The sequence below is a fragment of the Cavia porcellus genome, unplaced genomic scaffold (genome assembly GCF_034190915.1).
Source record: "Cavia porcellus strain 051 isolate PalLab524CR breed Dunkin Hartley unplaced genomic scaffold, mCavPor4.1 scaffold_30, whole genome shotgun sequence".
NCBI lineage: Eukaryota > Metazoa > Chordata > Mammalia > Rodentia > Caviidae > Cavia > Cavia porcellus.
The window spans coordinates 8,707,249-8,722,180 of record NW_026947513.1 but is presented as its reverse complement, the minus strand read 5'-3'; the positions used below and the strand labels follow the sequence as shown (position 1 = coordinate 8,722,180).

At 41.2% G+C, this 14,932-nt stretch overlaps 1 protein-coding gene across 1 annotated transcript in view; it reads right to left on the bottom strand.

Moving 5' to 3' along the window:
• Stim2 (stromal interaction molecule 2) overlaps nucleotides 1–3,758 on the bottom strand; it is a 144,841-nt gene extending 141,083 nt beyond the window's left edge. Inside the window, exon 1 of the mRNA XM_063240514.1 lies at nucleotides 3,182–3,758. Coding sequence (XP_063096584.1) covers nucleotides 3,182–3,554 — 373 coding nt within the window. The 5' untranslated portion in view covers nucleotides 3,555–3,758. The remainder of the gene's footprint in view (nucleotides 1–3,181) is intronic.
• Nucleotides 3,759–14,932: the final 11,174 nt, after the last annotated feature.

The window sequence follows — 14,932 nt, the reverse complement described above, 5'->3', positions numbered from 1 at the left end:
CAAAAATAAATGAATATTCTGAAACAATTAACTACATATAAGAAAACAATTTTAACGCTGCATTTATTCTATTTTGCCAGAATAATGAAGTGTGATGCTGGAGATATAGCTCAGTGGTAGAGCACCTGTCTAGCATGCAAAATACCTTGGGTTTGATCCCCAAACCTATGAAAACAACAAAAACATGTTTTATACACATACACAGGTACTGCCTTATCATAAACTGTTTCTAAGGGTCTATATCTGGATGAACTCAGTCCCCACTGATTCTACATCTGATAGGGAAAAAAGGCAGTATCTTGAATCATTAAAGTACTTCTTTAGACTATACTTAGCAGGATCTCAGTCACCAATCCCCTAACTTGCTTTAAATTTCAATCACCTTCAAAGAGCCCTTCAAAAATTAATAATTTAAAATCGTTACTACATGTTACAAATACTCGTTCCGCATTATCAAAACATTTACACGATTTCTGAAAATGTAAAAGGAAAAATATGAACGTAGCTATAATTAATTGACAGTGAATTTTTTTATGATTTGTTATTATTACCGCCTTGCAAGAATAGTTTTCTTGTTCAAAACTGAGCATAAGACACACAATGTAATGGCAGTTTATTCTTAAAATACACTAAAGTAAAACTCCTGGGAGACAAACTACAAGAAAGAAGAATGTTTTCTACATTTTATTAGTAAGAGACAAATTCAAGTGTCTAATATCAATCTGGAGAAGAAAATAAAAACAGAGATTCTGGCTGTCATTTTACAGAGCCATTAAGAATACAGATGGTAAAGAGACAACCAATCAGGACCCACAGAAAACAATTCTCAGAATTCTCAACTTTCAAAATCCACACATCTCTTTCTACTGCTATTCTGTTCCATTTCTATACATAATACTGCCTAGTATGACACGGCACTATTTTATAATTTTTGTGCACAATTCTACTTCTGAAAGTGCACCACAATTCTAATGAATGATGTTCTGGACTTAGCATATTCACAAATGAAACCATAAAATAAAACACTATTCATATAACCTTAAAAATGGCAGGTACCCCTATAGAAGTCATTGAATTAAAGCTATTTGCAATATTTCATTTTATCAGGTTTTTCAATTTACCTTTTCCAAGACACTGAAGTTATTAACTATATTTACATCAACCTATTAAAATTACTGCAATTCAAAAATAAACTATGTAATCTTACAATCTCAAATGTTAAACTGAAAATCTTAACTTGTTAAAAAGCAATATTCTAGCAAAAGGACACATTCAGAATATTAAAATAATTCAAAAATTAACGTTATTTACAGTAAACTCTAAGTACTACAGCACAAATTTATTTGCTGTGATATATAAGGTTTTTTTCCTCAGTAAGAATGTATTTCAAAATTCCATAAATAACTACAAGGAAAAGAAAGTCTTAAAAGGATTACAGGTAGCCCATTAAAGTAAAATTCCATCTTAAGTAATTGCCTTGATACGATGGATGTATGTAGTTAAACTACTTGGTGGTAACAAATTCTACAACTCTTCAGTCCCTTACCTTTGTGCCATTATATTCTGATAGAGCATTAGCAATTAGTTATTAATCAAACTTCTGCTGGAGAAACCAAAAGCCATACTTATGTGGCTGAAGGACAAAATATGTCTGCTTCCTCCCTTCCTGTGAGCCATTAAACTTTCAAAGTATAGTCTTATCTAGCTACTTCCTGATAATCAGTATTCTTCACTACATTACTTCCCACATTTTCATTTGGAGAAAACTATCCAACCTAAAACAATCCCAATCTACCCTCTCACTTAACTTAGAGTAGGCTCCTAATACTGATTATTCTGTATTCCTTTATCCAAAACATCCACTGAAAGGCTTGCTGTTCTAAGTCCCATTTAAATAGAGCTTGACATGTTTCTAAGTTAAACATGCTGCTCATCGCTATGTTCTGTAGTATAATACCCCACAACTTCTAAAGTGCTAGACAGTTTACCAACATCTCTCCTCTCTCTAGAAGAATAAATATCCTGTCATAAAACCCAGAGAATAGTTGCTTAGTTCTAAACAATATAGCTCCATAGCACTTCTCGGAGCAGCTGTTAGTAACTTCCAGACGCCTGCTGGACTCATTTTGGTTGAATTAATGATGGGGTCATCTTGTTCCACATTCCTTTTCCCCACTGATCTTAGTATTAGTGCACAAAATCTCCACATCTACTATTAAGTAAATACAGTATTAATACATTACTTTAGCCCTTTTCCTTCTGCCCGGCTGCTTTTACCAAAGAAATCGGTTCAGGATCTTGTGCTGTTATTACTTAAACCACAACATCGGTTATACAAGACAACGCCAGGCTTTAACATAATACACTTTTCTACTTAACCTTAACTAAACTTCTGCTGGAGAAACCGGCAAATATATTTGCCGGTTTTCAATAACTGCTAGAACGTTCCATGTTTAAAAGATGCTGGTGCAATCTATCAGAACTGTACTGCTCAAACCTAAGCCCCAAATACTGTGTACTTGGTACAATTTAGACTTATTTCTGGTCACTTGCTGAGCTGTCTGTACCCTTTGTCACTGAGTGATGCTCCCACAGGCAAACACTTTCCATTCCTTAAACCAATCTCAAAAATACTCATCAGACTCTAACATTTCTTCACCCTAATACGGAACCACTGACATCACGAGGTATTGTGCCCCTTAAAAGAATTCCCTTTAGCTGCTTCCACTGGGATGCAGTGCTCAGCAGGGCTTTCAATCCGTGAAACTCGTTGCCAGATGCCTTGCAAAGCAGCATCAGAGGAAGACTCGATACCGCATTGCTGCTGCTGCTGCTGCTGCTGCTGCTGCTGCTGCTGCTGCTGCTGGGGCTGCTCCTACTGCTGCCGCTGACTTATTCTAGCGGCTTAAAGAAAAAAAAACAGCCCAATACCCTGCAGAATGTGCCATTCTGGTGGCTGTTCTGCAGCACGAAAGAGAAACCACCGCAGTGCTCAGGCTGGAAGATCGGGAATCCCAAAAGAAGAGCGGGGGAGCGAATGCGGTGAGAGGCTGGGGGAGGGCGGGGTGCCGCGGAAAAAGCAGAAGGGAAGGCGTCCGAAGCGCGAGGACCGACCCAGCGGCGGGCGCCCCCGCGACGCGGCCGGAGATGGGAGCCGCCCGCCGCCCCCGCCAGCCCTCACCTGTCAGGAGCGCTGCGCTGTCGCCCGCCGCCGCCGCCGCGGGAGAGGAGGCGGCTGCCCCGGCCGGGCCCACCGCCCGCCGGCCGCGGAGATGCCTCGGCACCAGGTCGCATCCGTCCGCCGCTCCGGCCACCAGGAGCCCGAACGCAAGCAACGCAGTCCAGCGCCACTGCGGCAGCCAGCGCGAGGCCGAGCCGGGCGTCGCGACGCGAGGAGACCGTGGCGGCGCCCGGACCGCCCGCCGCCCGCCCGCTCCGCCCGGGGCCGCCGCCGGCGACTCCGCCGGCCGCCTCAGACGCGGGGTCCCGCCGGGCGCCAGCCTGGTCCCCTCGGCAGCGGCGGCCTCCAGAGCTCGAGTCCCGGCTGCGTTCATTGGTTCCGGTTATTTAGGAAAAAAAAAAAAAAGGTGGGGGACAGAAAGGTACGGCGTCTTTGGGCCGTGCGCGACCCCCGCGCTGCTGCAGCGGCGAGACAGAGATCCGCTGCTCTGGCGCGGCCGAACACCAGCCCCAGCGCCCGCGCCGCCGCCGCGGCGCATCCCCCCGCCCCCTCCGGCCCGCGCTCGCCGTAGTACCACGCTCGGCCGGGACGCCTCCCTCCCCTCACACACTCGCTCGCATACCAAGCCCCCGCCTCCCTCAACGCCTCACCACGCAGGCGCGGACATGCCGCACTGCGCGTGCGCAAAATCTCAGCCCCGCCTCCAGGGCGTTCCCAGCCGGATGGGCGTGTCACGGGGGAATAAGGAAGGGAGGGCCTCCGCTCTCCAGTCGCGCTCAGCCAAGCAATTGTGGGGGCTGTCCGAACACCTCCCTAAGAGGACCACTCTCCCAGTTCGCTTGAGCGATTCACAGCTGTGTAGACAGAATCAAAAATGATTTCATGGGTAGGGAAGCCCCGTAAACGGAGACAGTGGCATCCCCAAACTGCAATAGCAGAGGTGCTCTCAAGTCTATCTGTGCAGAAGTGCAGGTTAACACAGCCTCCGTTTTACTAGTCAAACTCTTTTAACAGAGGGCCTGTTATGTGCCATTCTGCCAACCACCGTTCTGAATCTAAGAACTTAAAAATGTACTTGTTATCCAGAAGTACACTTGCTATCATCATTTTTACATACGAGATACTAGTCCCTGGGTTTGCCCTAAAGGTCCCACAGACAGATGTAACAGCCGCTGAAATAATTTTCTCTAACTTTTTACTCTCCTATCTTCAGGCATTACCTGAATTCATTACCACCTTCCTCCACCTCATCCCGTCCAGTCCTAGGGGAGTGTTTGCTGAATCTTTGTAGCCCAAGCATTGCCAACATTTTTTTTCTGTTTTTGGTAGTGGTGCTGGTGGTTGTGATGCTGAGGGTGGAATGCACAGCCCTGAGCATGTTAAGCATGCACTGTACCACTGAGCAACACTTCCAGCCCCCAAAGTCAACACATTTTTCAGTCTGCCCCCTTTCAAATATAAAAGAAAGCATTAAATACACAAACACAGAAACACACAGATTTATTCTCTCTCCCAAGAACAAAATTTTTTAAGATTCTGTAATGTTGGTAAGCACACAGATTCTATGCTGTTGGGGTCTACCACTGGTATGGGGGTTTTGATTTTGTTTTTTACTGGTCTGTTTGGTTACTTTTTGAAGTTTAGATACTACACAATCTCCTAAAGAACTTCTTAGGTAGCCTCCCCAAGATACCACAAAAATCCTTCATTGTGAAAATCCAGGTGTACACAGCATACAAGAATGGAGAATATCTTTGAGGCTAATCTACCAACGATAACTTCTTGACAGATTTCTGGGGTCATAGTGTTCACGTTATAATTTTTTACGGGGCAACAGGCAGTTTATACTTCTCTGCTGAAAAGCCCAGCAATGAAGTCATATATTTGCTGAGTATCCATAACAAGGAGACCGATCTGATAGAGGAGCAGGCAAATATAAAGAAAATAACAGGCCTGATTTCTGCTCTCCAGGAGGATCATTTCATTTATGTCTATTTACTGAGCACCTGGCATGTTCCAGGCAACAGACTGGGTGGTGGGCATTCAGTAGAAAGTAAGAGAAACACTTGAAAAAGTCAAGTCAGCACTCAGTAAGAGCTAAGACAACTACAGGCCCTGCCAGGGAACTTTACAATCTTGCTTATGAGATAAAATTTATAGCCATTAAACAATTAAAGACTAATACAAGGTAGTAATCAGTTGTTAAATTGGGTAGTAACTAATAACAACTGTACAAATCAAGAACAAATTAACAAATGACTGAGGCCAAGCTTCTTTAAACAAAAATGATACAGCATTTTTTTTTAAGAGAGGGAGGGAGCTGGTAGTGAAAAGGTACTGGATTTACAGTAATTGGGTTTGTAAGGGTTTATTCCTCACATTGCTAGACACTTCTCTCAGTCATGGGTCAGGAATAAATCCTCCGTCTTATATTATCTTTATAATGAGTACCTAATTTTAAATGAGCTGCAAACGTGCACCATACTGCTGAACAGTGCCCAGTGTCACTATACATCAAAGCATATACCGAGGCACAGAAAAGAGAAAGTCCATTGCTTTGGGACAGGGGAGCCCAACCCTAGAATTTTTTAGTCATTTGCAAGCCAAACATAAACAGAAGGCTCCAGTTGAGGAAATAACTTCCCTTCCTTCTCAGGCTTTCTTTTCCATTTTCCTTGCCTCTTACAAAATAAGATCTAATGTCTACCGCCAGCCTCCTTACCTTGACGACTGCCACTTTCCTACAGCCCAGCCTCTCCTTTTGATGGCCAACCCTCACGATTTGCCATCTGCAGAATGTCTTCACTGTCTCCCACCCAGTGTCTGATGGGCAGCCCTGGGCTTTGTTAATCAGACAAAACCGGAAACAGGAACTCCACCACTTTTCTGCATAATCTGTGGGCAAGAACAATATCCCCACGTAAATTGCAAATTAATTTCCCCACTGAAACTTGGGACTCAATAATGCCCATTCCAATTGGGTTACTGGTGGCAGCAATACAGTTAAACAGGAAAAGTTTGGTTGGTTGCCTGGCACCACAAGTATTGATCATTCTTAAGGCAGAACTGGCCAGGTACAGGGCACGTTTTCTCAGCAGGTTGTTGGTTTAGGATAAAAGTGTTTCACTTTGTCCATGGGTGCTGTTTGCCATTCTCCTCCTGCAAACAACCCCAAACTCTTGAGGCGCGCCCAACATATGTCTAGCAGGACTCGTGCATCCGGCCCCTCCCCAACCCAGAGGCCAGCCCGCCCTTCCCCAGAGCCGTGCTTCCCACAGTTCTTTCGCCGACTTGTCTGCAACAAGGACAGTCCGAGATTCGCAGCCAGCTCCAAACTGGAGAACCGGGTTTTGGCCCGGAGCAAGGCAGAGCGCCTGCGCCAAACAGTGGCCTCGCGCATGCCCTCTGGGCCGCCGGCTTTCTCCAGGTGCTCGAGCTCGGCTGGCGCGGCTTCCGGCTCTCGCTCCAGGGCGGTGCGTGCAGGCGCCGCGGCTGCCGCGTGGTGACGTCACCGCGTGGGCGGGCGCGGCGGGCGCCGTGGGCGTGGAGCGGGCTCTGGCTGGAGGTATAGCCGCGGGGAATTCCGTGCGTGGTTAATCGGGACCCGCTGCTCCCACCTCCGCTCCCCAGCCCGAAGTCGGATTGCTAGCTCAGCTTCCCGGTTTCGACTCCTGGTGTGATAGACTATGCAGGCTGATCGTGCACCGTGGATGAGTCGACCTCGCTTGCTGACCGGGTTAAACCCTATGGGAAAATGCAGAGTTGTCCTGATGGAAACCAAGTTGAGTAGCCAGTCACTTTGTCAGTTTCCCCACTGACTCCCCACTAAGCTTGCAAGGCCATCCAGGTCCTTGAACTTTGGAATCTGCTAATTAGATGATTTCAGGAGTGAAACAACGAAGGTGACTCATGCACATATTGTCCCCAAATTGTTGAATAAATTAAATTACTGGAGGGGGAAAAAGAGACAAGCAACATAAAGAGCAAGACTGTTGTTAAGCCGTGCGTGGTGGTACCAGCCTGTAAACCGAGCACTCAGGAGGCTGAAGAAGGAGGGTCCTGGCAAGTTCAAGACCAATCTGGTCTTAGGCTACAAACTGAGACCATGAGCTACATAAGGAGACCCTGACTCAAAAAAAAAAAAAGTGTTGCTCAGAAAACATGATAAATCGCAAATTATGAGATAGTCCTCAATAGTCAACTGAAGGTGGAAAACTACATCTTTTTATTTTAAAGATAATAAAAAACAACAAGACAGAACAAAGCCAATCAAGACAATGCAGTGAAATTGGTAAAGAATTTTAGAGCATGATACTGGGATAACAATAATAGATACCAATAGTATATCTTGTTATCATCACAATAGTTGTCCATTCAACCCAATATAGCAAAACCAAAAACAATACTATAAAACCAATCAAAACAGAATATTGAATACAGCAAAACAATCAGAACAAAACAACAGTAAAAACAATATAGACCTTCAAAGATAACATAGAAAGAAATTCCCCATATTTGCTATATTGCATACAGTCATCCTCCCAAGAAATGTTCAGACCTCTTTTTGTTTTAAATCCAGAGTAGGGAATCAAAAATGCCTTCCAAATTTTTAACTTACTGAAGTTAAAGTTATTTACACTCAGAAGAGCAAAAGCATGACAACTTTGTTCACTGAATGCCAAGGAGTTAGTTTCTGAGATTATTTCTGTTAAAATTGTTTTTTGTTATTATTTAGTTTGAGTTGTTATGTGAATGTTATTGTTCACATAATACCTGAAACAGTTGGAGTCTTGACAGTTCCTACAAAATAGAATTGTGATGGAGATAAAAGTAAACATAATCACATTCTCGAATAATGAAGAAATAAGGACTTTTATTTATACACAGATGACTGAGATAGAATAAAAAATAAATTATGCAGAAAGAGGTAAGGAAACAATTTTTTTTCTCTCAAGTATTACCTTAAAGTCTAGATCCCGCTCAGCTCTGGGAGTGATAGGCACGGTAGTCACTTAGGGAGTGAATTACAAAGGCTATGAGCCCTAAATTTACAGTCATCTCATCCCCTTGAGAACACGAAGACATAGGTAACTGAAGTGGTTTTCAGGATGTACAAGGGTGGCCAGCTTTTACAATATCCAGTTCCACAACCTGCCTGCCCAGAGTAATACCTAGAAGTCTCCAAACCTATGGAGTCTCCAATCACCTGTGCTTCAGAAAAAGCAGGGCTTTGCAGACAGCCCCATTATGAAATCACCTCCTCTCTAGGAGGAGCATGTACCCCATGAGTAACTTAAGCTGCCCACACCCCAACTACGTCATCTTGTGGGAATCACATTGCCCCTCAGCCTATAAAAGTTCCTACAGCTGTGGAAAGCAAATCTGACAAATGACAATGGAACCCTGCTCACCAAAGCTAATCCATAAAAGCTGGCCTCCTTGAGTGGGTCTCTCCGAGACCTCAAAGAGTTCACTTCCTTCAGTTGCTCTAGCTACAGTCATATCCTACTCTCCTTTACATCTAACTCTGTCTAGTAAACCTTTGTACTGTCTAATTCTGTTTTTGTGACAAAAGTTAATAAATCTACTACCTATTCCGTGGGGAGAGCAAATTAAGATCCTGTCTCCAATTTGGGGGACCCCCAACAGATCCTGTCTAGTAACCAATCCTTAGATAGTAATGATAATTTTGAAGATGAAAAGCAAAGTATGCAACAAGTAAAACATGACATTGTAATGTACTTGTAAGAAACTCGAAAAGCGACTGATGAAATGGAAAAACATTTCACTATGATGCAAGAAACTAAGCTTCTCATTCAGGTGCCTACTATCCTAATAGTAATTCACATAATACCAAGTGTTTGTTTTAGAGCTAAAGAAAAGGATAGTAAAAACATATTTTAGAAAATGTATGATTCTATGGTTCCAAAGCACCCCTTAAATACTGATAATAAGGGGCTGAGGTATATCTCAGTGGTAAAGTGCTTAACAGGGGCCCTGAGGTCAATCCCCCATATCAATAAATAAAATACTGGAATAAAAAATTGATTTATGGTGCCAAATTACACTGACATTGAACTCTCTGAAGAAGAAATTAAGAAAAAAATCCAATTTACAATACCATCAAAAACTAATAAAACATTTAATAGTTTAACAGAGGATGTGAAAAAAACTGAAAAATGGAAAAATAATCCATGTTCATCAATTAGAAGAATTACCTTGTTAAAATGTGGCAACTACCCCAAGTGATCTACAGATTTTAATGTAATTTCTATCAAACCTCCAATGTTATTTTCCACAGAAATAGAAAAATAATCCTAAAAGTTATATGGAACCAAAAAAGCTAAAGCAATCCTTAACACAAAGAACACAAGCTGAAGGCATCACATTGCCTGAATTCAGAATACGTTGGAAAACTGTAGTAATCAAAAAGAGCATGACTATGCCATCAAAATAGACACATGCACCAATGAAAAAGCATAGAACACCTAGAAATATGCCCAAGTATTTGTAGTCATTTAATTCTTAACAAAGGTTTCCAGGCAAGTGGGAAGAATCTGCAGTGATTGGTGTTCAGGAAATTGAAGGTCCTTATGCAAAAGAATGAAAGTGGATCCTTTTCACACCTATTATGCACAAAGAGTGATTCAAGATGGATGAAGGACCTAAATGAAAAACCTAAAACTAAAGCTACTAGGAGAAAATTGGTCTGGACAATGATTTCTTGGGTAAGTCTCCAAAAACGCAGACAACAAAGGCAAAAAGAGTTGAATGGGATTATATCAAACTAAAAAGCTTCTACACAGCAGAAGAAACAACAGGACAAAGAGACAACCCACAGATTGGGAGAAAATGTTTGCAAACCAGACATCTGAGAAGGGCTAATATCCAAAAATATGAGGAACTTAATGGCAAGATGGGTCAAAGATCCATTAAAAGTGGGCACAGAATCTAAATATTCAGTTCTTAAAAGATAAGATACAAATTGCCTATGAATATAAAGAACCCATCTCTAATTATCAGGGAAATAAAAATTAAAACCACACTATGCTATAACCTTGTACTTAGAATGGCTATTATAAAAAGGTGAAGGATTGTAAAAGTTGGCAATGATCTGGGAAAAAAGGAAACCTTTTAAACTACTTCTAGGAATGTGAATTAGCATAGCCATTTTTTAAAATAGTAAAGAGATTCTTGAGAAGGAAACTAAAAATAAAATTATGATCTACCAATCTCACTTATGATCCTATATCCAAAAAACTGAAATCAGTATTTCAAAAAGACATCTATACTCCCTTATTCATTTCAACATTTTTCGTAATAGCCAAGATATGGAAACAACCTAAACATCCATTAATGAAGACACTGTATGTATAATGTTATGTATACACACTGGAATACTACATAGTTCTTATAAAGGAAGAAATATTGTTATTCAGAAACACATGAATAACTAAAGCAGCGTAAGTGAACTAAACCAGGTACCTAAAGTCAAAGACAATGTGATCTCACTTAGATATGGAATCTAGAAAAGTAAATGTCATAGAAACCAAATAAAAAGGTAGTTACATTTTACTTGCCATGGAGGGGAAGATGTTTATCAGAATTTCTAACAAAGATGTTACAAATTTCATTTAGATTGAAAGAATACCTTTAAGTGAATTTCCTAGGGACCACACTTAATATATCCTTTATTTCAAAGTTTCTAAATAGTTTTTTACATTTTAAAAACTAAAATGGTAAATTGTTAAGGCAATGAATATGCTAGCTCATTTGAATCTTTCTACAATGCATACGTAGTGAAACATCACATTGTACACAGTAAGTATACACAATTATTATTTGCTAATTAAAATTAATTAATGAGCAGTGCGAGTGCTGTACTTGCCCAGGGGTAGGTAGCCAGCATACAATGTAAGGGAGGGATAGAGGCTCGCTTTCCCCTTTTGCACTTTTCTCTCGTCACTTGCTGCCTCCAGGAAGAGCCTGCCCTCAGCCATACCACCCGGCCTTGGAGCCAGCTGAGTATAGACTGAAACCTCCAAAAACTGCAAGCTAAATTAACCTTTCCTTCCCTAATTTTGGGCATCAGGTATTTCATCTCAGCAAGAAGAGAAAAGTAATCAACACAATTTGTCACCACTAATTACTAGTTTTACAATTTCTGGAATAGTTAAATCATTCTAACCCGTTTGTTTCATTATGTCCTTGTTCCAAAACACAGCTAGGAAGTAACTTCACAAATGATCTCTGCTATAGTTTTTGATTGTGGTCTGTGCTCTCAAAAAACACGTGTGTGGGAATATAAATATGTCCCCACTGGGAGTCATTAACTAGCTGGCACCTGTAAGTGATTAGGGCTCTGCCCTAATGAACTATGAATCCATTTGTGTGATTAGTGAATTAGTGGGCTAGTGAATTAATGGATCGTCTTGAGAGTGGGTCTGTTATAAAAGCTGGTTTCTGTTGGATCTTTCTGGGACTCTCAACATGTGATGCCCTCAGGACTCGGCCAGAAAAAAGGTCATCTCCAGATGTGGCCCTTGATCTTGAGCCAGAGCCATGATTCAAGGAAAGCCTCTTTTCTTTAATACTTACTTACCCTTTTCCAGTGTGTTGCATTATTACCACAGAAAATGGACTAAGACAATCTCATACTTCACATAATGCAGCTGTCAGAAACTGAGAAAAATTAAAACTTGTCTGACTTTTAATATTTATACAAAGATGTTCCAAAATGTGTCCGCAATGGGAAGTAGGATAATTATAGGGGAGTTTTGGCAAGGTAGGGGGAGCATCCTGATGTGAAAAGGAAGGAAAATAAAAAGGCTAAAAAAGGGGGTGTCAAACATTAGAGGTGCACATTCCCATAGCATTATGGCGAGTCCAGAAAGAAATAGATGAGATCTCAAAGTTGCTTCTCTCACTGGGACAAAGCAATGCTACTTAGCCATATTTTATTAGGCCCTTTTTTGGCAATGCGAAAAGAAAACACTTGCTTGGAACTTAAATACTTTCTTGGAAGTTGAAAATATGTGAAACGAAGATAAGTTTGTAGAGTGTATTGTGTCATAGTGATGAATACTAAAAGGAAGTGGCAAGCAAGAGGGAAGTGACTCTTTGGTTTTTTGCAGTACTAGAGATCAAACCCAGGAATGCTCTACCACTGAGTTACATCCCCATTTTTTTAAATTTAGCAATAAGTTGTCTCACTAAATTGTCCAAGCAGAACTCAAACTTGTAACCTTCTTGCCTCGGCCTCCCTCAGTGCTGAGATTCCACGCATCTGCCACCATGCCCAGGTGGAAAGTGACTTTTAAGTAAAACACTGAATAAAGGGAAGTAATGGGATAGGCATCTGGAAAAGGGGGACCCCACCAACCAGCAAAGCTTGGGAGAAAGGTATATGTGGCTTATTAAGGGGAAGTAAGTGTGCCTAGAGCAGATGGAGGGAGAGTACGGGATATAAGGTAAGTGCAGTAGGGTGGGATGGCAGTGGGAACTTTAGTTTTTTCCTCTGAAACAGTGTGGAAAGGCACTGGAAGGTTGAAAACACAGTCATGTGGTGCGCTGTCATAGGGTCACTTTAGCTGCTTCAGAACAGGACAGGGTGTGCCAGGTAGGAGCCTTCAGTGCAACCCAGACTAAAGACAATGCAGTTGGAGCAGATTAAGAAGAGACATGATGATCGTAAGTTGTGGAATTCTTGGTAAATTACAAAAGTGGAATTAACAAGATATGTAGATCAACTGATTGCAATATGTGATACAGGAAGGTAAAAAATTGCTGAAATTTTTGAAGAATGGTCCTGCCATCAATTAAGATGGGCAAGTCCATGAGAAGAGCTGAGTGAGAGCAGAGGGAGGAAGCAGAACCTTGGACTCTCAGTTGGGGATATTTGCAAATTGAAATGTAGGAATCCATGTGGAAACATCTGTGAGCTCTTAAAAAGACAGGCTTGGCGTCCAGAAGAAATAGTCAGCTGGAAATTTAAACTTGGGATTCCATGGCATATTAATTATATGTAAAGCCATTAGAGTATTCACACTTTCAACAGTGCAAATAAAAGAAACAGAACTTAGAACGAACAAATTTATACATTTCAATATGAATAAAAGTAGCATAAAATCACTATTTAAATGTTGACAAGTTTTGTTAATGACCAGACAATTCAAAATAGATTTATTAAAGGAAATTCAGTAGCTTAGGTTTACAACTCTTGATTAAGGAGACCATCTCCAAGAAAAAGAGAAATATCTCTGAAACCAATCAACTATGGCATCCGTCAGCTGTCTGCCAAGTAAATTACATGCCTATATTAGTTTGCTAGGGTCGTATATTAATCATGGTTCCCCAGAGAAAAAGAACTAGCAAGACAGATATAGATAGATGGGTGGATGGATGGATGGATTGATGGATGGATAGATAGATTAGAGGAAATTTTTTAAGTGAATTGACTCACATCATTATGGAGTTGGGACATCTCATGATAGGCTGACTGCAAGTTGGAGACCCAGAATTATGACTCAGTCTAAATTTGAGTGCCTTAGAAACGTGGAAGCAGATGGTATAATTCTCAATCTGAGTCTAAGAGCCTGAAAACCTGGGGGATCACCAGTGCGGGCTCAAGAGACCCAGCTTAGAAAACCTGAGTTCTGACATCTTAGCTACCAGACTCCAGGAGAGATCTAAAAAACTCCATCTTCCTCCAATTTTTAGTTTTATTCTGAGGTCCAGAAAGAATGTTTTATCAACTACCTTGGTGCCCTTAATGCAGTCAAGTCAACACCAAAAATTAATTATTACAGGCTGCCATACAAATACCACAGACTAGGTGGTTTAAACAACAGAAATTTATTGTCTCACTGTTCAGGTAAGCTGAACGTCCAAAATAAAAGTATCAGTGGGTTGATTCCTTCAACTATACCAGGCCTAACTCCTTGGCTGGTAGACAAACATCTTACATCTCTTCATACGATCTTCCTATGATGTATTTCTACTCCAGAATTTTTCTATTTTTTTATAAGACCACTTATTGTATTAGATTAAGGCCTAGTCTGATCACCTCACTTTAACAAAATAACCCTGTAAATAACCTAACTCCAAGAAAGGTTATACTCCAATATAGCAGGGTTAGGACTTCAACATATGATTTAGAGGGGACACAGTTTAACCGCTAACAATGCCACTATAAAATAACAAACCAGACTTTCTGTACCTGGCAGTACCTGACAAATAAGAGGCAATGAATTTGTACAGTGACAAAAACATAGTTGACAAACAATAGTAATTTAAGTACAATCCTGAGAAAGACCTTCCACTAACATGCAAAAATAATAAAAACTTAACTTTCTCCGTAAAGCCAAGCAAGTATAGAAAATAGAAGTGTGTTTGGATGACCCTAAATTCTGGAAAATAATTTTGGATGAAAATATAGTTTAATATCAGTTCAGAGGTTCACTTGACAAGAGAACCTTCAGATACCTGGACAGTAGTGAAAGTGATTTTCTTTGCAAAAGGTACTATTCTCTTATCATATATCTCCCAATCGATGACTAATGTCAGTGTGCGGCTTGCTGAACTTCAGAGATTGAAGAGACTGACTGCCTACTCCCAAGAAATTTTCCACCTAGTGAGGGAGACAAATTTAACCATTTACAGTAAAAAGTGATCCTGGCATTAAGAATAGAATGCCACCTAACCACAAGTTTAGTTGCAGCTCCGTGGAAGACAGAGGAGATAATAAGTTGA